General features: G+C 37.5%; 2 protein-coding genes across 10 annotated transcripts in view; both read right to left on the bottom strand.

The window, feature by feature from the left end:
• SAMD9 (sterile alpha motif domain containing 9) overlaps nt 1-21,177 on the bottom strand; it is a 51,766-nt gene that overhangs the window by 16,992 nt on the left and 13,597 nt on the right. The gene's annotated exons all lie outside the window — the stretch shown is intronic.
• SAMD9L (sterile alpha motif domain containing 9 like) overlaps nt 267-21,177 on the bottom strand; it is a 34,532-nt gene continuing 13,621 nt past the window's right edge. For 2 of the 9 annotated variants that reach the window (XM_036230348.1, XM_036230352.1), the window contains 4 exons: nt 19,418-19,504; nt 16,203-16,369; nt 8,740-8,863; nt 267-6,119 (listed from right to left, as the gene is read on the bottom strand). In XM_036230348.1, the coding sequence (XP_036086241.1) occupies nt 1,341-6,098 (4,758 nt within the window). In that variant the 5' untranslated portion in view covers nt 6,099-6,119; nt 8,740-8,863; nt 16,203-16,369; nt 19,418-19,504 and the 3' untranslated portion in view covers nt 267-1,340. Of the gene's footprint in view, nt 6,120-8,739; nt 8,864-16,202; nt 16,393-19,417; nt 19,505-21,177 lie in introns of all 9 variants that reach the window. The other 7 variants (XM_016161312.2, XM_036230349.1, XM_036230351.1 and 4 more) reach the window with 5 other exon arrangements.

A 21,177-nucleotide genomic window follows, 5' to 3' on the forward strand; every position in this document is an offset into this window, starting at 1 on the left:
ATGAATAAGAGAGCAAAGATTACAATAAACTGTTTCAAGTTTTTGTATAAAGAGTTTTCAGGAAACTCCTGGTAATTTAATTAACTGAATCAAACTTTATTTTTTATGTTTACGAAGATATAACTATTGCCCAAAGAGTCATAGAAACTGGTGAAAAGAACTCTGAGAGGAAGAAGACATCTTTATGACAATAGGAATTGGGTCTGAAGCCTGGAATATCGAAGTTACATCAGAAGAAGATATAAAGAAATAGATAAGCAAACATATAGTTGTGAAGTATTCAATTTAATTCATATTAGCATGTGTTTCAGTTTATAGGCAATAGATAGCTCCTAAAATCCAAGCTCTAGAATGCTGTTTGAGGCTGTCCTGGCTGCTGTAAGTCTAGGAACAAGTTTCTGTGATGGCATTCCTGGAAAGTTAAGAGCACAAATTACCATGAAGAAAGTCATGTAATCAGACAGGAGTTACAGTAGTCAGGGAAGACTTCCTTCAAACTGACTCGTGGTGGAGAAATCAGAATAGCAATACTCTGTAAATGTTGGATGAAAATAAAGGAATATTTGACAGAACAGCCTTCATATAGCACAGGTTGAGAAGTAAAGAGGGTAATAAATGGAAAAAAGATGCCAGGGAAGATGGAATCTTAAAGAATAGGTGAAGATAAGACTGCGTTGACAGGAGGCAAGAATGGACAAAGACAGATTCATCTGTAGTTGGAAGCAAGTTGTTGAAGGGAGTTCGAGCTTGTGGGCATTTTGTTTCCTGCTCTCTTCCCCCTCCCAAAGCAATGCCTGAGAGAAGGGTAAGGGGGTACAAGGAATTGTGTGTGTGCGTACGTGTGTGTGAAGGGGTAGATGGAGGATGGGAACAGAATATGTACCTTCCACATACGTTTTTATTGATACCAAGATGAGTAATTGGCACTCTGGTGTGGAGCTCTGGGTTTGTTTCAATAAATTAAGAAGGGGTTTCTCTTCTACATTTGTCCTATTTAAATCTCTGCTTTGACAGTGAAGAAATAATTCATAATTGAGAAAATTTATAAGAGTGATAAAATTGAAACATTTTATTGGCCTATGACCAGTAATAATGTGGCCTGTGGATACCAATTGTTAGTCTGAAAGCGCATATTTAAGGCATCGAACATTGACACTACTGCGTGCCAAGCACTGTGTGTAGACCCATTTCATGACCTACAAAGGCTTATAATTTATTTGGGAAGACAATAGCAAAATCTGTGATTAGAGGTAAGCCAGTAATGTCATCAAAATGCCAAGGGAATAAGGAATAAAATCAGAGGGAGAAATGAATGAACATATACGAGCTACTATATCTTCTTAAATCACTTCTATATCATATGCTAGAGGGCCTTCAATGGAAAACCCTAGGTAGAAGGAGACTCTTTCTATGTTCCCACCACTTCTGAGTGGACCTGAATAAACAGATGTCACTGGTATTTTTATTTTTTTCTCTGTTCCGTATTCTATAGAGATTTCCTTGCCTTCAGCCAGACCAGTGAGACGACACAGGAGATCTTTGACTTCCTTCTTTTCCCACACATCTCCACTCTGCCAGAATGAATTTATATTTTGTACTTTACTGAAGTACTGCTCTATCTCAGACTTGTGAACAAGACTGTTGAGACCCCTCCTCTTCCCCAGGTAGAAAAATGTGCTCGCCTGCTTGGATCTGCACATGCTCCTGTACTGTCTCTTAAAGGATCTATTTAAGAATGAAACATATTTTTCCATTAGTTTGGCATCTTCATCTAGCTCTTCATTTTCTGGCCAGAACAGAAGGCAGGCTAAGAAATAAGGGTCTGGATATTGATGACTTGGTTCTAAGAATTGCAACACTTCTCGGAGCTGTTTTTTAAGTTTGTTAAGTGGTTGAATGGACTTGGAGTTGGGTTTTAGACAATTGAGAATAATGTTAGCCAAAATGAAATTTTGTTTTTCTTTTACCAGACGTTTGTTTGGATTTTGCTGTAAGAGGAAAGTGTATTTGTCCACTATATCTTCCATGATAGTTGCGGCATCTTTGCGATTTGGATTAAGATATGCTAGGAGTCCAGAAAACCTATCTGCTCTCAAAGCTTCTAGACTTTTCCTATAATTCACCTCTTGGAGTAACTGCCTCTCTTTGCTTTGCAATGGATCCACATCCAAATTGCAGAAATATTTTATGTATTTACTGAAACAACGACTTATTTTCTTCCTTAATAAGATTTCCCCTGTTTCTTTTTGTGTATCCCTTTTTTTCAAAAGATTCATATAGTCAAGAAAAAAGTCAAAGCACCTTTTCATATCTGATTGTAAATTTTGTAAATAAGGCGTGAACCTGCGAAGAGCCAAATAGTATTCATTTTTTGAATTTGTAGGAATATTACTCTTTCCTGATAAAAATTCTACCATAGTTTTTTCAGATGATTCATTTTCTTTGTGGAAACAGGGAGTAAGCTGAAGAATCTGAATAGCATAAAGACCAACTTCTATTTCACCCAGGAAACCAGATGTGTTATACATGTCGTATTTTCTTTGGGACTTCTGCGGTGACCAGGTCTCTGTTTCATAGTCTTTCCTATCAGTTTGCTCTTGAGCTTTTTTGAAAGCCCTTGAGGCATTTTCAGCAGCTTCTAGGAAACGTGTTAGGTCATTAACAGTGATATCCTTACAGTTTTTGTTTTCATCCAACCACCATTTGATTTCACTTTTGTAGACTTGGCCAAGTGTATCTGAGATATAGGAATTTTTAGGTGCTTTCTTTTGGGCCTTATCTGCCCAATGCAGAGCAATTTCAAAGTTCTTCTCTTTAATGTAGAAATGTCTTGCTAAAGCCTGACAAATGAATGCATTTTGTGGGAATCGAATACTTCCTTCAGTCAAGACTCTTTCGACTTCCTCATTCTGTAAAGCTTCGATTAATGGGGAAAACAAAGTGTCTGTTTCATCTCCATACTCTTTGCGCTGTCTTGTAAGCAGAAGAGTTTGCACATCATGTTGAAATTTGTCTCTTCCTATGCCAGAAACATAGAATAAATTCTCTTTTAATATCTTCAGTACAATTTGACACTTATCCAAGCGATAGCTTCCTTCCAGTTCTTTTAGACAGCACGTGGCAATCAGGGGGTGAATGAGGCGCACACCTGTGTATCTCCCATAGTCTGCAACTTCTGTGTTTATTAGAAGTGTAGAATAGGTTCCCATCTTGTCTTCTAGACTTTCAGGTTTCCAGGGTGTACAGGTGTATGTGATTCCCAAAAATATTTCACAATGTGACAGTGAAATTGTAAAATCTGTAACATAAGAGTTGAGTAGAGCCAGGAAAGAAATGAGTTGTGCTTCCTTGCTGTCAATATTCTGTCCTTTTAAGATATTCTTGACTACCTTTTCTATATACGTTTCATCGAAATTTTGTTTCATAATCATGAAGGAATAAAAGTTTTCACAGTTCTTGTGTTGTTTTTCAATTTCCTCCAGTTTGTACTCAAAAGCTCTTTGTTCCTTGGGGGAAAGTTGGTATTTTAGTGCAATACTGTCTGCTAGTTTTGCACTTTCATCAGGATTCTGGGATCTCATGCAGTTTAAGATAATTACCAATGTTTTTTCATATCTCAAACCCTTCTCTGCTAAAATGAAATGGATGGCATTCTGTAGAACGTAGACATTTTCTTGTTCTTCAAAATCATCCACTAGGAGAAGTACAGGAATGTAATCCTGATGGCTGGCTGCCTTATAAGTAATCAAATTGGTAACTTGTTCTCCAATTTCTGCAAAATCAGTTGCTTTGTTTTTTAATACAGCACATCTGAAGTTTTTCTTTAGGTCCCAGAGGATATTCATAGCCAATGTAGTGCCCCCACAGCCTGGGTGATGATGAAGATTGATGACTTTTACAAACATTGGTTTAGGAGACTCTGCCTGACAATCTATCAGATCTTTAAGTTTTTCGTAACTGTCCCTTTTGACAAAGGCTGAAGAATAGTTTTCAGAAGAAAAATAGAAGTTCCACCAGGATACTTTGCCACCTCGATAAAAATGCTCTTCTTTTGTTTTTTTAAATTCTTGGAATTTCGTTTCATTTTTCTCAATATCTGTGTCTTTACACTCATTTTCACAGAGAATTTCCAGTGCAGTAAACATATCCTCTTCCTTTTTCTCTAGGATAACTGAAGATAATCCACTGGAGGGTAAAAACCTTTCAGATGACTGAGTCACTGGTTTTAGTTTGAGGATAGTACTGTTTATCAATTCTAAATTTAAAGTGGAAATACTATGGTTTGTTAATTCATCTGCCATTGTCGATCTTGCTTGTAGTAGATCTTTCCACCGTTGATAAATATCTGAGCGTACACAGATACACAATATATTTTCCATTCCTTTGAGAGCTTGGTAGAAAGCACAGAAGGTTTCAATGAGTGGGTCTCCTGGGCTTTCCACTGGAGAGAGTAATAGAAACACTACCAAAAATTTTCCTCTTGTCATTAGGTTTTCATCTGTGAGAAAGAAAATCAGTTTTCTGACTTCAGAAGCTCTTTCTCTCTGCCACAAATGTGGTTCTAGGGGCTTATACCTGTTATCTTTCAAGTCTGATCTGCCGTTGCAGAAGATCCAGCTGGGCTGATCAAAAAGATTCAGGCTAGAAATTTTCTCCCTTAGAGTAGCTGTCTTTTCCTCATACTGATTTGGAAAGTGCAGATTTGCTACTCGGCTTCTTTTGTAAGCTTTGGCCACCCCCTTGCTCTCAGACTCAGGATCAAACTCCAATACAGCAAGCCATTTAATTTCCTTTAGAAAATCTAAGTTCTTTGTTTGGTTTGGATGGCATTTATTTGTTACAAGAATGTACCATTTGTAGTAAGAATTATCCAGTGAGTCTTGGTTTCCTATGAGAAGTTTAACCAGCTTTTGTCCTTCACTCTCCTTCTTATTTGCCTTCACCTCGTATCTTTCTTCAGCCTCTTTTCTAGATGCTATTAGTGACTTTAAATTTTTTGTATATTTTTTGAACTCCACATCCCGTTGCTTGACGTTGGCCAGGATATCCTTGGAGCTAGCCCCTTCTCTCACAAATAGTGAATGATCTTGGTTTTGTTTCCATGTTTCATTTTTACAGTTTTGCATCTTAATGTAGAAATAGTTTTCTTTACACACAGATTGTTTTGGAATAACATCTACTTCAATGACAAATCTGCCAGACGATGTATTGTCCTGTAGTAGGACTTCTACAAACCTTGGCTCCCGAATGCACTTTTTGGCTTTATTGATATCACTTTCTTCAAAATACTGTTTGATCATTAGATTGAAATGGTCAATGAAGGCATCCTTACTGGGGACTTCTACACCGACAATTTCTCCATGGGGTTTGTCCTTGACTCCAAAATGGATAGTACCATTGGTGCGTGAGTTCATACAAGCTGATGTGAATCGGAAGACTTCATTGCTGAATTTCATCTTAATGTCCTTTTCTGTGGCTGTTTCTGTATTTGTGAGGGCTTTGAACTCATGTATAGGGTCTATGAGATTGAGTGGTCCTGTTTCAGGCTGTATAAAATAACGTTCTATGTAACGTTGGCTGTCATGGAACTGATCAAAAGGATATGGCATACAAGTCAACTGTTCAGTTTTCAGCTTGTTCTTTTTTGTGTTTTTAGTGGTCGCTACTTCATTTAATTCATTTTCTTTCATAAGAACCGAGTCTTGTTCTTTAGTATCTGTAGTCTCACTGAAATCATGAGCAATATTGGATGACACTGAATTTTGCTCATCCTTCTTTGTCTGTTGTGGCTTTTTTGCATGTTCACTTTTGGAGGGGTTTGTATGATCTAATTGTCCAGAACCCTGATTGTTATTTTCAGGGAAACTATTATTCAATTTGCCATACATACGTTTTATCAAAAGTGCTGGACCCCGTGGTAGCCCCATGTCTCTAAGGTCTGTCTCAGTTAATTCCTGCAGGACTAATCCTGTCACTTCTTCTTTGAGTAGAATCTGCCCATATTTCTCGTCAATCTGAAGGTCTTCAGTTACCCATCGTTTCACATGCTCTTTGGTCCAGTCATTGGTCATTTTGGGTAGATTTACTTGTTCACTCATATCAAAGCTGCAACTTCTTTCCTTAGGAAAAGTAATGCAATAAGTATTTTAGTATTATACTTTATCATTGAAATCACATAGTCAATTATGTATATAATTTTATATAAACAGCGTGTATAAAACATTGTTCAAGGTTGATTCTTAAAACTGGTACTTATTTTAACTGTTTTAAGTCCCAATTAGTGTTCATGTTTCCTATATGATTGTAATTGTGATTATGAAATATGCAGTAGCTGCTAACTAGAGTGACATGCCCCTTGACCCTTATATAATTTCCCCTTTTAGGCTTAACTTGATGAAAGTTGGATTTTTTTAACTCAAAAAAAGAAAAGTAATACAGAAATTGGTTCCCATAGCTAAATATTGCAAATAAACTTTAAAATATGAAACTGGATAAGTGGAGGTGGGTGGGAGCATAAGAAACTCCACTTGCAGCTAGGAAGCTGGCCATCTTTGCTTTGCTACACAGTAACAAGGCAGTTGGTTAGCTCATTGCCTGTACTCTTATGGAACTCAGTTAGGCCAGCAAGGGTGGAGCTTTGGGCAAGGTGATAGCAAAACGTTAGAATTATCGATTTGGTTGGCTAATTCTTGTGGCCCTCGGAGGTACCAAGTGTATGCTGTAGTTCAAACTGGCCTGGCCTGCCTGAAATTAAATAAGGAAAATACTTTGAGTTTTTACTTTTAAAACCATTTAGGCCTAAATTATTCCTGTAAACTAATTAAGGTTCTATAATTATGTACTCTGTTGAATCTTAAGAGCTGTATACCATGGAACATCCTGGAGCAGGGGTTCTCTAGCTTGCCTGAACATTAGAATCACTGGGGGCGAGAGGGAGGCTCCACATTCTGAAACTCTGAAGTAATTGGCTGAGAGAGTGGGAGTGGCATTCAGGGTTTAGTACTTTTTAACCCACTTCCCATTTGCTCCGAGATTACTTGCAGGTGGCGCTTGCGGCTGAAGCATTTACACCAAGATAACTCATGGGTTTCAGTCCTAACTTACTCCCAAAGTTCACCATGAAATATCTCGCTTTTATTATTATTTTTGCATTGTGCTAGAATATTGATAGGTTTTGGAAACAAATGACATCATTCTATTTATAGCATTCTGTTTTTAGTAGTGGTGTTTCCATTTCCAAAATATAGTAATTCTTGATCGCTGAAAATGTCAAATCCTAGGAAATGTAGCATTCCTATGTGATATTAACTTTGTTCTCAAAAGTTGTTAGCCAAAGAGTCATTTGATGAATTTGATTTGTGTATACATTTCTGTCACATTAGGATTAGAGACAAGTTCTGTTTTAGAAATAACTCCGAAAACAGTTTTTATATTTTATTTTCGTATTGAAAACCGGTCAGATTTCCTTCAGTCTCAAAAATTGTGTTTATGTAAAATTAAATTAACGCTGGCAGCCAAGTATACTATTTTTCTCTAAAGAAGAAATGGGTTAAAATTTGTCTGGAATATTCTATTTGACCAGTTCTCGAAATGTAGTCTCTAGAGTAGTAATGTCAGCATCACTTGGAAGCTTGCTAGAAACATAAATTATCTTTATTTATTTGTTTATTTATATATTTATTTATTTATATTTATGCCTACAGTACCTGGTCTCCTAGGTGTCTCCCATCTAAGGCCTGATCCTGCTTAGCTTTCGAGATCAGACATTGGGCTTGTTCAGGGTGGCACGGCCACAGACCATGGACTGTGGATCCACTGGGGTGTGAACCCAGGACCTTCTGCATGTAAAGCAGACATGCTAACTGCTACCCTATGGAACTATTTTCTCAAATGTAAGAAGTTAATTGAGTATATATATTGGTTACCCTCTCCTTGCCTTATCATATATTCTCTTTGCTAATCAACATTATTTAAGCATTGCTTGACAATAAAAAATGTGTTAGACTTTAAAGCAGATGTGCTAACTGCTACACTATAGGACCACGTCCAAGAAACGTAAATTTTCAGGGCCCACCCAGACCTACTAAATCAGAATTAAGAAGATGAATCTATAATGTCATTTAAATAAGAGAAAAGAGGAAAGTGAAAGTATTAACAGGATAAATAGACTAAAAGTATTAAGGATCAAAGAAAATCCCTAAAATAGTAAATTAGAAAGAAAGAAATATGCACATTTTAAAAGATTTGTAATCTCTAGCTGTTATCAGAGGGATGAGGAGAAGGGAAGAGGTATAAAAGAATAAAGGGAGTCAAATATATGGTGACAGAAGGAGATGTGACTTTGGGTGGTGGTACAGATGATGTATTATAGAATTGTAGACGTACAATAAATTTAATTAAAAATTATTTTTAAAAAGATTTGTAATTTTTTAAATGTAAAATTTAAGGAACTATGTTTTTAAAAAATTTAGTTTATAACAAGTCACAAAATCTAGCCAAACTTAAAATTTGACCCATCTATGTTTGGGGTTGCTTGCAAAAGCTTCCCTGAAGGTCTTCTTGAGGTCACATGTGAAGGATGAACTAAACCGAGGCCTCCGGCCTTATGACTGGCCAGAGAGGAAACCCATGCTAGTCATTTCTGGTATGAAGATTGTAAGCACACCAGAATGTTTTACCCTGCCTGTAGTCATGCAACCACTGGGCATAACATCTTCTACTTCCCTTGACAACACTTACTTGCTGTAGTGTCTCGAATCCTCTTAGTCACTCCGGCTTCGGTCTGCAAGATACACCTAGTCCTGAGCCAGTTAGCAGAAGGAACTAACCAATTCTTGATGTTGAAGACATCCAGCCTCCAGAACTGTAAGACAACATATTTTGTTGTTTAAGCCACTCAGTTTGTGGTACTTTGTTATAGCACCCCTAGGAAATTCACAGGTTCGCCAATGGCTACAAGCCTTCCATCAACTCAGATTCCAACATTCCATTCTCACCACCATCTCCTATGCCCTTAGGCTCACTACCTTTAGTGCTCGAACTCTAAAATATTTCCTTTTAATGCCAAGACTTTAACCCATTGATCCTACTACTTTCTCACTTTTCCTCACCCCTCTATCATGTCCTCACATCCTCTACCCATTCACTCTGTTTTCAATACAGCAGCCAACATGATCCTGTTTAAATGTAAGTGTAATCCTGAGACTCTGCCCAAGATCATGCAATGATTGCTCATCTATCTCACTCAGAGGAAAAGCCAAAGTCCTTACATAAGATTTGGCATGATGTGCTCACTCCAGTGTTTTTTTTTTAACACATCACCTCCATTCACTCAACTTACTCTACCCCAGCCACCCAGGTTGTCTTGCTGTTGCTCAAACATGCCAGACATGCTGCTGCATTAGGTCTTTGTAGTAGCCATTTCTTTTGCCTGGAATGCTCTTTCTCTAGATACATAGCCCACGCTCTCACTTCCTTCAGCCCTTTAGTTAAATTCAGTAAGGCCTTTCTTGGCTACCCTTCTAAAATTTCAGTCCTTCCTCTAGCACTTTCCATCATCTTTTCCTGCTTCACTGCTCTTTCTTTTTTCTTTTAGAATTCACGCACTATATATTTTACTTAATTATCTTTCCCATTCTCTGTCTGTGACTAAAATGTAATATCCGGGAGAGCAAGCTTTTTACCTTTCGTTCCCTGGTGAATCACTAGGGCCTGACATAAAATAAATACTCTATAAATCTTAGTTGAATGAAGAAATTACAGTTTTTAGAATAGTGTAATGCTTGAACTGTATTTTTGGAAACTCATGTGTTAGCGTTGCCCATGGAACAAAAGACTTGGGATATTTCTTTTCTTTTTTCCCCACCTTTCCCCATTTCACCCGCTCTTATCCCCTGCCTGCCTTTGGTGCCTTTGGTGACTACCAATTTGTTCTCTGTACCTATGAATTATTATTATTATTTTTAGATTACATATAAGCGAGATCCTTCTATGTCTTATTTCACTAGCGTAATGCCCTCAAGGTCTATCCATGTTGTCACAAATGCCTGGATTTCTTTCTTTTATACTTGAATAATATTCCATAATGTGTATATACCACATTTTCTTTAGTCATTCATCCCTTATTGGACACTTGGGTTGTTTCCATGTGTGGGCTACTGTAAATAATTCTGCAGTAAACATGGGGTTGCATATATCATTTTGAGATACTGTTTTTGTTTCCTTTGAATAAATATCCAGAAGTGGAATCCTAGGGTGTATGGTAGTTTTATTTTTAATTTTTTGAGGAATCCCCCTGCTGTTTTCCATCGGTGGCTGAATCAGTTTAAATTCCCACCAAGAGTGCACAGGGGTTTCCTTTTTTCCACATCCTCACCAACACTTGTTATTCCTTGTCTTTTTTATAATAGTTATTCTAACAGCTGTGAGGTGATACCTCACTGTGGTTTTGAAGTATCTTCATTTCATCATCATTTATACCAGAACCTACTCCAGCTTACAAGTCCAGATGGTCATAATGAGTGAGAAAGGAGTTTAATTTTTTAAAAGAAAAATTGGTAGACATACGTTCTTCACCCAACAGGCACATTGCCGTGACCTGAGTTTCCTACGTCCCTCATTAGGCTTTGCTGTCTCACTGATCATCTCTGAAAGAGCATGTTTCTCATACAGGACTTTTTGATCCTAGACCTCAGCAAGCGAGACCCCTCAAGGCCTCAGTATTCCCCTCTGCTGTGTTAACTGCTCTCACTGCTCTGGACAAATAGAGTCTCCTCTGGAGATGTCCTTATCGCAGACTCACTCTGTCCAGGTCTGAGGCAATATCTTCTCTTAGCTAGAGTCCTTTCTCAGTTAATTTAAGCTACTCACTGTCTCCTCCACGCACTCCAAAGATTAGCAGGAAAAGCTCTAGATTTTCTCTTCTGTTTTAGCCAGTGATTACAGCAATTCGACCATGCTCCAGCATTCTAAGCAGGGGTCCCCAACCCTTGGGCAGTGCATCAGTAGTGGTTTGTGGCCTGTTGGGAACTGGGCCGCACAGCAGTAAGTGAGCCACAGGTAAGCCAGCAAAGCATCATCTGTTTCCGCAGCCACTCCCCAGAGCTAGCATCACCGCCTCAGCTCCACGTCAGATCATCAGGCATTAGATTCTTATAGGAGCACTTGTCCCTACTGCCCAAAATGTTGGGGACCGCTTCTCTACAGGAATCAGCACATGAAGGATTTCCTGCTTATTGGCCACTACATGCCCAGAGACACTATGTGTGTTTGTGTGTGATGTGGGTTGGTGGAAGGGCTTGTCTCTGTGCCTCGTTACAGGGAGATAGCTTCCCCTCATTTTCTCCTTTATTGTTTGAATTCTGCCAAGGATACCCTTGGAAATGGAAGCACCTGTCTCAAATAGGGTGAATGACATCTGTTCACCCCAAACTGGTCTTTTTATCTCTACCTCATCTCACAGTGCCCCTCATTGTTCAAAGATGAAGATGTTTTTATAACATCAAAAAATTTCTCAGCTTCCCACTCCTGCAATGGGATCTGAGAAGATACATAATTCTTCAAAGGTATTATATATTTGGAAATGCTTTCATATGAATTTTGCTCTCTGTCAATTATATGAGCATCTTATATGATCTATGATTCATATTTGGCTGGAGCCATGTATTTAATCCAAGGTGACAAAGATTTAGGCAAAAAGGTTTTAATAATATTTTGACATAGTTCCTTGGCACAATCAGTGTCTTCAACTTAGCTTTGAGTGATGATATGTTAATATTTATAGAGAACTTTAGTATACTTTACTCTCCTGAGGTTTACGAAGTCCTTTTGTGAACATTATCTGATCAGACTTACACTCTGAAATATTGGCATGTTTTTTCAACACAGGGGACTTATGCTTGTCAAGAGGCTACATTACATAGAAATGAATGATAATGATAGTACGACATATCAAAACTTTTGGGACATGGCAAAAGCGGTCATAAGAGGAAAGTTCATATCATTACAGTCTACCTCCAAAAACAAGAATGAGCCCAAATAAACAACCTAACTCTTCATCTTAAAAAACTAGAAAAGGAAGAGCAAATGAAGCCTAAAGTCAGCAGAAGGAAAGAAAAAATCAAAATTAGAGCAGAAATAAATGAAATTGAAAACAAACAAAAAAAACAATAGAAAAAATAAGTACAACAAAGAGCTGGTTCTTTGAGAAGGTTAATAAAATTGACAAACTTCTAGCTAGACTCACTAAAGAAAAAAGAGAAAAGACACAAACAAAATCAGGGACTAAAAATGGGAAATTATGACAGACACTGCAGAAATACAAAGGATCATACAAGAATATTATGAAAAAGTATATAACACCAAATTTAAAAATCTAGAAGAAATGGACCAGTACTTAGAAAAATACAATCTTCTTAGATGGAATCAAGAACTGGAAAATCTAAATAGACCCATCAGCAGTATGAAAATTGAGACAATCATCAAAAACCTACCAAAGAGTAAAAGTCCAGGACCAGAAGGCTTTGCCAGTGAATTCTGCCAAACATTCAAAGAAGATTTAATACCTGTTTTCCTCAAACTCTTCCAAAAAATCGAACAGGAGGCAATACTTCCCAACTCATTTTATGAGGTCTATATTACTCTGATACCAAACCTGGTAAAGATAATGCAAAAAAAGAAAACTACAGACCAATTTCTCTCATGAACACAGATGCAAAAATCCTAAATAAGATACTAACGAACCAAATACAGCAACCTATTAAAAGGACTGTACACCATGATCAAGTGGGCTTCATCCCAGAGGCACAGGGATAGTTCAACATATGCAAATCTATTATTGTGATACAAATAAAATTAACATAAACAAATTAAAAAATAAAAATCGTATGATCATATGAATAGATGCAGAAAAATCCTTTGACAAGATATAGCACCTATTTATGATCAAAACACTTAACAAGATTGGCATAGAAGGAAATTACCTTAATATATTAAAGGCCATCCATGATAAACCCTCAGCCAACATTATACTTAGTGGTGAAAAACTAAAAACCTTCTCTCTAAGAACAGGAAAAAGCAAGGCTATCCGCTATTGCCACTGTTATTAAACGTAACATTGGAGATCCTGGCAAGTGCAATCAGACAAGAGAAAGATATAAAAGGCATCCAAATAGGAAACGAAGAAGCCAAACTGTCACTATTTTTGTATGACATGATTCTCTATATAGAAAACTCTAAAGACTCCACAAGAACACTACTAGAAACAAAATGCAAATATAGTAAAGTTTCTGAATACAAAATTAATGTTTAAAAATCCATGGCGTTCTTATACTCTGACAATGAAGTGTCTGAAAGGGAAGTGGAAAAAATAATTCCTTTCACAATTGCAAAAAAAAAAAAAAAAAGAATAAAATACCTAGGAATAAATCTAACGAAACATGGGAAGAACCTATATAATGAAAACTATAACCCCATTAAAAGAAATTGAAGAAGATACAAAGAAATGGAAAGATATTCCATGTTTTTGGATTGGAAGAATCAACACAGAATGGTTATATTACCTAAAGCATTATATAGATTTAATGCAATCTCCATCAAAATCCCATTGACATTTTTTAAAGAAATAGAATGAAAAATCATCAGTTTGTATGGAAGCCCAAAAGATCCCGAATTGCCAAAGCTATTCTGAGAAAAAAGAATGAGGCTGGAGGCATCACTCTGTCTGACTTCAAATTATATAATAGAATGACAGTAATCAAAATGGCATGGTTTTGGCAGCAAAACTGACACATGGACCAGTGGAGTCAAGAGTCCAGAAGTAAACCCATATTCATATGGGCAAATAATTTTCAACAAAAAAAGCCAAAAGCACAGTGGAGAAAGGAAAGCCTTTTCAATAAGTGGTGCTGGGAAAACTGGAAAGCCACCTGCAAAATAGTGAAACTAGACTGTTACCTATCACCACACACCAAAATTAACTCAAAGTGGATTAAGGACCTCAATGTAAGACCTGAAACAATAAAATGTATAGAAGAAAATATAGGAACTAAACTTAAGGACCTTGGACTTGAAGAGGATTTTATGAATCTGACCTCAAAGGCAAGGGAAGTAAAAACAAAAATAAATGAATGGGACTATATCAAACTAAAAAGCTTATAATCAGCAAAAGAAATTGTCAACAAGGTAAAGAGACAACCATTCAAAAGGGAAAATATATTTGCAGACGATGCCTCTGATAAGGGCCTGATATCCAAAATATACAAAGAACTCATACAACTCAATAACAACAACAAGAAAATAAATGATCCAGTCAAAAAATGGGCAAAGCATCTGAACAGACACTTCTCCCTAGAGGACATACGAATGTCCAACAAGTATTTGAAAAAATGCTCAAGCTCACTAGTTATTAAGGAAATGCAAATCAAAACCATCTCACACCTCTTAGAATAGCTATAATCAACAGGACAAGTAATAAATGTTGACGAGATGTGGAGAAAAAGGAACCCCGGTGGGACTGCAAATTGGTACAGCCACTGTGAAAAACAGTATAGAAGTTCCTCAAAAAACTAAGAATTGATCTGCCATATGATCCAGGGATCCCTATAGTGGGCATTTACCCTAAAGACTTGAAAACTCATATCTGAAAAGATATTTGCACACCGATGTTTATAACAGCATTATTCACAGTGGCCAAGACATGGAAGCAACTGAAGTGTCCCATGACAGATGATTGGCTAAAGAAGCTGTGGTACATATATATACGATGGAATATTACTCAGCCATAAGAAGAGATGAAATGATGCCACTTGGAACGACATGGATGGACCTTGAAATAATCATACTAAATGAAATAAGTCAGACAGCAAAAGTTTAAAATCACATAATATCACTTATATATGGGCTGTAAACCTAAAAGCAACAAATGAATAGGACAAATAAACAGAGACTCATGGACATGGACTATAGACTAGTGATTACCAGAAGGTAGGGCGTTGGAGGGAGAGGGGAGTTAGACAAGTTAAATGGGATTAAATATGTGGTGACAGAAAGAAATCTAACTATGGAAGGTGAACACACAGTGTAAATATGTATATACAGCTGAAACTTATTGGATTTTGTTAACCAATGTCAACATAAAAAATTAATTAATTAATTAATTAATTAAAAAGAAGCTATGTAGTGTAAATAAAGGGGGAGCAGTTGTGCCTAGGAGAACGACAACACAATTAAATTGTGTCTCCTCTCAGCCAACCTGTCTTCCCATTCATGGTGAATGGAAATTGTTGTCTTAGTGGTTGTTTGTTTTTGATCTGCTCCTTCAAATGGGTAAAGGTGTAGTTCTGATTGGTGCTGCAGAGAAGACCTTCACCTTATCCCCTTCATTCTGTGCTGGAAAATTTTACACCCCAGTGTTCTCCTTATGAGTACTTAATTTTAGATTCCATTCTCTAAGGACTTTTATTTTCTCTCTGGGACACAATTAAAAAGGATCAAAGCAGCAGCTCTCAGGAGAGGCACCGGGGCCCACCCTAGGAGGCTAGGCCTCAGCAGCTGACAAACATCCTCCTTATCTCTAGGGAAGAACGCTAGCAACCCTGGCAGGAGACCAGCAGGCCCCTGCCCTTTCTGATGTTCTTCAGAACTGAAACTATAAAGCAAGTTAGTTTCATTTTACTAAATGCACGTTAAAATTATGTATTTTTTCACATCGTCTCTGTACAAGCTAGTCGTGAAGGAAAGCCTGAAATAAAATAATTAAACTATGGAGAGTTTAATCTTTAACTAGTTGTAAACTTTTAATATCATCTTGAGTTATATAAAACAGAATTTGGCATAATTGCACTTGGCTACAGTTTTCTACACAGTTTAGTATGCTTCATTTCCTGACCTCCTGGTCTATATTTTACTTAGGTCTTCTGGCCTCATCCCCAGTGTCTTCCACCTTCAGAAACACTCCACACCATGCTTGTGGGACAGTTTCTTTTTAAAAGAATTCTGCAGTCAGCACAAGTTACATCTAACAGTATGTTTATGAAAGCAACGTGATTTCTCATCCCTCCTAGAATTGTTTTGTTAGAAATACCTTCTGTATACTTTGAAGTATATTCATTTTCAAAGTTCTGCTTTAGTGTTTAGAATTAGTTTTTAAAGATAGCTTTTAAGGAAAGTTAATGAAGCAGATATATTTATAATTAGAAACTTACCAGGGCTTTTCTGAAAACGTCACAAGTAAGTCCTCATGAGGTTCTTTAATCTGGAGCTGTTAGGTTAGTCGATTCTTCTTACAGATTTGCAGGAATCGTGTTCCGGAAAGCGTCTATGAGGAAGTAGAGATGTAGGCAGAACAGATCTGGTTCATTTCTAGCTTTGCCTGAGGACATATTTTTTGAGAATCTGATACATCAAAAAAATTATATTACAGCAAATTAACATGCAATTGATTGGATTGCTGCTTAGGAACTGTTTATAGGATGTATTTTCCCCTTAACTTTCAACCATCAAAAGTTTCAAACATATAGAAGATTTGAAAGAATAGAGAAAGGAACATTCCTCACCTAGCACATCTCTTCTATGTTTAAATACTTTTAGTATTAAAAGAAACAGACAACCATATATATGTTGTAAGCATTCTTTCTTTCTTTTCTTCCACATTGCACATTCAATGTGGAGCAAATCTTCCGGGTTGTATTTTCAAAACCTGTCCAGCATCTGAGCACGGGCCAACACCTTTATCACTGCCACCTGGTCCAAGCCCCCATCTTCTCTCTTCTGGATTACAGGAGTAGCTCCCTCACTAGTTTCCCTCTTGCTGATATTGATCCCTTTGGGGGCTTCTCCGAATAGCAGCCCGAGTAACCCTGTTCAAATGTAAATAATATACCAGTGCTCTGTTTAATTCCTCCAATGATTTTCCATTTGACCCAGAGTGAAAGCTGAGCTCATTATGAACTACAAAGCCTCGCATGACCTGGCACCCTGTTTCCCTCCTGATATTACATCTTACTTTTATTTCTTTCTCTAAATCTGGTCCAGCCTGCTGACTTCCTTGTTTGCTCCTTGCCGGTAGTACCTGCTCCTGCTTCTGGCACTGCACTTGTTTCTGCCCCCTGGAATGTCCTTGGACACTTATAGGAGTCACACCCCACACTTCTCTCAGGTCCTTTGTCAATGTCACTTTCTCACTGAGGCACTACATCACCAGCTTACTGAAAACTTTATCCCATCTCCCACAATTTCCTATTCCTCTTCTAGTTTTTTAAAAATCTGCTTATGAGTTCTCACAACTAAATATTCCATACAGTTTTACCTACTCATCTTGTTTACTTTCTGTCTTACCTATTATTTGGTGCACTTCACGAGAACAGGAATCTTTGTACAGTTTTGTTCGCTATTTTACACATAGTAGCTTCCTAATTAAAATTTGTTGAAAAGAACATATTTCCTTAGAGTTGTTAAAAATAATGAATTTTTGAAAACTCTTGAGTTAGCAATGTCGATGGGTCAAAGGACTTTGCTCTTTTTGCTAGGGCAAATATTTTATTTAGCTTAAATAGCAGACAGAAATCTGGGGAAATTATCTATTGTACTACCTGTTAGGCTGGAACTAACTCTAGCTTCAATCATCTGATTAAAAGGAATAAAAAGGAAGTTTTATCAAAAGGAAAGGAAAATTAATAAATGTTTTCTTCTAGTACTCCAGTTTCACAATACCCTCTTTCAATTTTCTGTTGTATCATTCTCAGTCCCCAAATGATGCCATTACTTATATGAGGTTTTCCCCAAGGGCGGTCCCTTTCTACTCCAGGTCCTCAGGGTCAGGGCCTCAGCACCTCTGCTCTTTTCATCTGCTCTCTCTGCTCTGGGAAGCTGTTCTCCTGGTGGGGCCTTTCCACAGACCCACTCTCTTCTGAGCCAGAGTCTCCTTTCAGTAATTTAACCATCCACCCTCTCTCTGGATATTCTAAAGATTGAGAGGACAGACTCCAGATCTTCCCTTTTGGTTTCACCAGTGACCACAAAGTTCAAATAGGGCTCAACATTCTAAAAATGAAACACCGTGACATTTCCACGGCAGTCCATCTCTTCTTCCAGCTCTTCGGTCTCTGTACAGTTAGTAACCCATTGTGTGCGGTGTCTAGCGTAGGGGATGCTGCAGGGGGAACTTTGTGGCCGCGTTCTCTTACTTCCTTTTGTTCAGATTCTGCTAATAGATACCAGGGAGATAGAAATACTCTTCTCTAATAAGGTCACTGACATTTGTTCCCCAGATCGGGAGCTTTTCTTCTGTTAAATGGAAAAATTGACATATTTGTCTCAATATAATATACTAACCTCTTCAATAGTATCGTTGGATGGATAACAGTGTCAAAAGTTTCTCAACTCCCCTCTCTCCACATGATAACAGTTGTGAACATGTAATGATTTGAATCTGTTCAATAATGATTTTTAAATAGTTTGCACTCTATAAACTTTAAGAGCATCTGCATTTGTATTGTTGGAGCTAAGTAAAGATCAAAATTGCCATGACTGGTGTTGACAAATTTTGAGAATGACTTGACATAACTGGGCTTCCTGGGAGCCCTCCGCTTCCTGTTTTGAAACAATCACGAACATAACTCTTCTTATTAGTAGCAGCAACGTTAATTATTGGCAAAGGAGAGATACGATGCCATTCTTGAGTGACTACTCCAGTTTTCTCTCTTTAGATATTGAAGTACCAAATCAGAGGAGCTCTTAGGGTCCCGCATCTGTACCCGCTTACCCTCATCTCAGGGAAGTCCTCGGCTGCACCTCACATGTCACTCCCTGAGGAGCTGTTCTGCTCTGCAGTACTTTTAGAGCTGATAGTAGGGCAAAGACCTTCAGAATCCAGGCTCCTGCCCAGGAGGACTATACACATACTCTAATGGTCTCACGAACTGAAACTACATACAAGTAAAGTTTCATTTCCCGAAGTCGAGTTTTCATTTGTGTTTAACCAGATTGCATGTGAGATGGATTTTAAGGAAACACTTACATAGAACAATAATCAGCCTCTGCAGTGTGTTACCTTTGACTAAATATAAAACTATTAATAACATCTTACGTTATGAAGACAGAATGTTGCATAATTGCACATTAACTCTGGTTCCTTTACAATCTTTTATGCTTAAACTCCTGAACTTTTTTGTATCGTTTCTCTATCATCTTCCTCATCATACAATGCAATCAGAAACACTCGCACCACTTAGAAAGTCAGCCCTAGTTAACTATATTGACATGTATGTAATCCATTGATATTTCTAATTAATTTCATTGCTTTTACAAGTAATGGGTCATATACAAACACATGACATTAATATAAAAAGTACAGCTGGAGTTTTAAAAAATAGCTGTCTCCTCAGAAGCATAAAAAATAAAGTTTGATTCAGTAACTTACCAAGATTTTCCAGAAAACATCCTCTTTTTATATCAAAAACTTGAAACAGTCAATTATAACCTTTGTGTTCTTATCCTCTTCTGTCAGCTAGAAGACATATCATTGTAAGAGCACTTTTTAAAAAATTAAGCCATTAAGTTGTGAAGTTTTCCAAGCTTCTGATAGATACTCTGACTCTACCAGAGGGTGTGTCAGAGCTCACTGCAGAAGCAGAATGAGGAAGTGAACGAACAGTGAGTTTCGGTTTTGGTTGAGAAGGAATTTATTTGGATTTGGAAGGGTGTAAAACATTAAAAATGTGAGCAAAAATTATCGATAAATTCAAACAATTGCTTAGAAGCTATTCACCAAACAGAGTTTTAAGTCATAAGAAGAAAAACTTGGGAATTGGGGGGCTGGGAGGGAATCTACAGGAAAGAAAACAGAAATACTGGGAGGAAATTTAAATCTTAGTGTGATCTAAGTATTTGTTAGGTTACTTAGCCTCCAGAATTGAGAGGAAATAAATTTCTGGTTTTTAAGTCACCCAGTCTGTGCTGCTTTGTTATGATAGCCTTTTGTTATGATAGTAAATTGACACAGTGCCCCTAAATTCTTCTGTTTGTCAGGTTACCATTTTTTCATTGTTTTTCCAAAATTAGAACTTTTTTCCATTATGAATATAATAATAAGAGTTCGTTTTCAAACTTCAGACATACAGAATATACAAGGACGGGAAACAAAACCATATTACCTAAACACAATCTCTATTTTCCATTGTTTGCTTTATTTTTTTCTATATGTACCTGAAAAATACGTAAATTTCATATTCAAAAAATTTTATCAGGTCCTGAAGCATGTAACGTCAAATAGAAAAAGTACACTGCTCCATAATCTATAGTTCCTTTTTAAGCTTTGTCTCTCAGAATAAGCATATTTTCTTAATTCTCAGCTTCCCATCCCTGACAATTTTGACCACTATCACTCTCACCTGACAACATTTCTTCCTACCAAATGGACAAAATTGAAGTCATCAGGCAGGTTTCCTCACATGCTCCATTCTCCAGATCCTGAAACTCACCTGGATTCCTACTTTCTACTATATGTACTTAATAGAGCAGTGGTTCTCAACTCACATTCCACAGTAACCTCATTTGGGGAGGTTGATAAAAAGCAGACGCCCAAGACCTCTATTGGATAATCATATATCTCTAGGAAAAGGGCCAGGCAAGAGTAATTTTTAAAAGCTCCCTGAGCAGTTCTAATGCATAGCTAAGGCAATAACATCTGGACTAAAATGAATGAATTCTTCTTCTCCTTCTTACTGTTACCTTCTTTTTCTTTCTCTCCTATTTTCAAACAATTCAGCCTAAAAGCATTATATGAGCAGAGAAAGATCAGTGTCTGATGGTAGAGGAGGGAAGTCCAGTTGGCCCAGACCAGTAAGTCAGGGCCCAGGAACATGGCTCTTCTAAGGGCTGACCTCAGGAGGAGAGTCAGAAGCTGGACATTGTGAAAAAAGTGTCCACCTATAGTGGTGAACCAGTGTCCAGAGTCAGAGCCCAAGGGAGGTGAGGAGGGTGTACATGCAACCTCGTATGGGGTGTCAGAGCTCAAGCAGAGTAATAAGTGTCCCTCTGAGAGAGTAACCCAAAAGGAAGTGTGTCAAAACAAAAACTTTATTGGACGAAGCTAAATAGGCAAAGAAGATTTTCAGGACCATGGCAATAGTGGGGAGGGAGATCGAACTCAGTTGTACTGAAGCAAAAGGTGAGAAGGTT

Source organism: Rousettus aegyptiacus, unplaced genomic scaffold (assembly GCF_014176215.1).
Source record: "Rousettus aegyptiacus isolate mRouAeg1 unplaced genomic scaffold, mRouAeg1.p scaffold_m13_p_13, whole genome shotgun sequence".
In the NCBI taxonomy this organism is placed as follows: domain Eukaryota; kingdom Metazoa; phylum Chordata; class Mammalia; order Chiroptera; family Pteropodidae; genus Rousettus; species Rousettus aegyptiacus.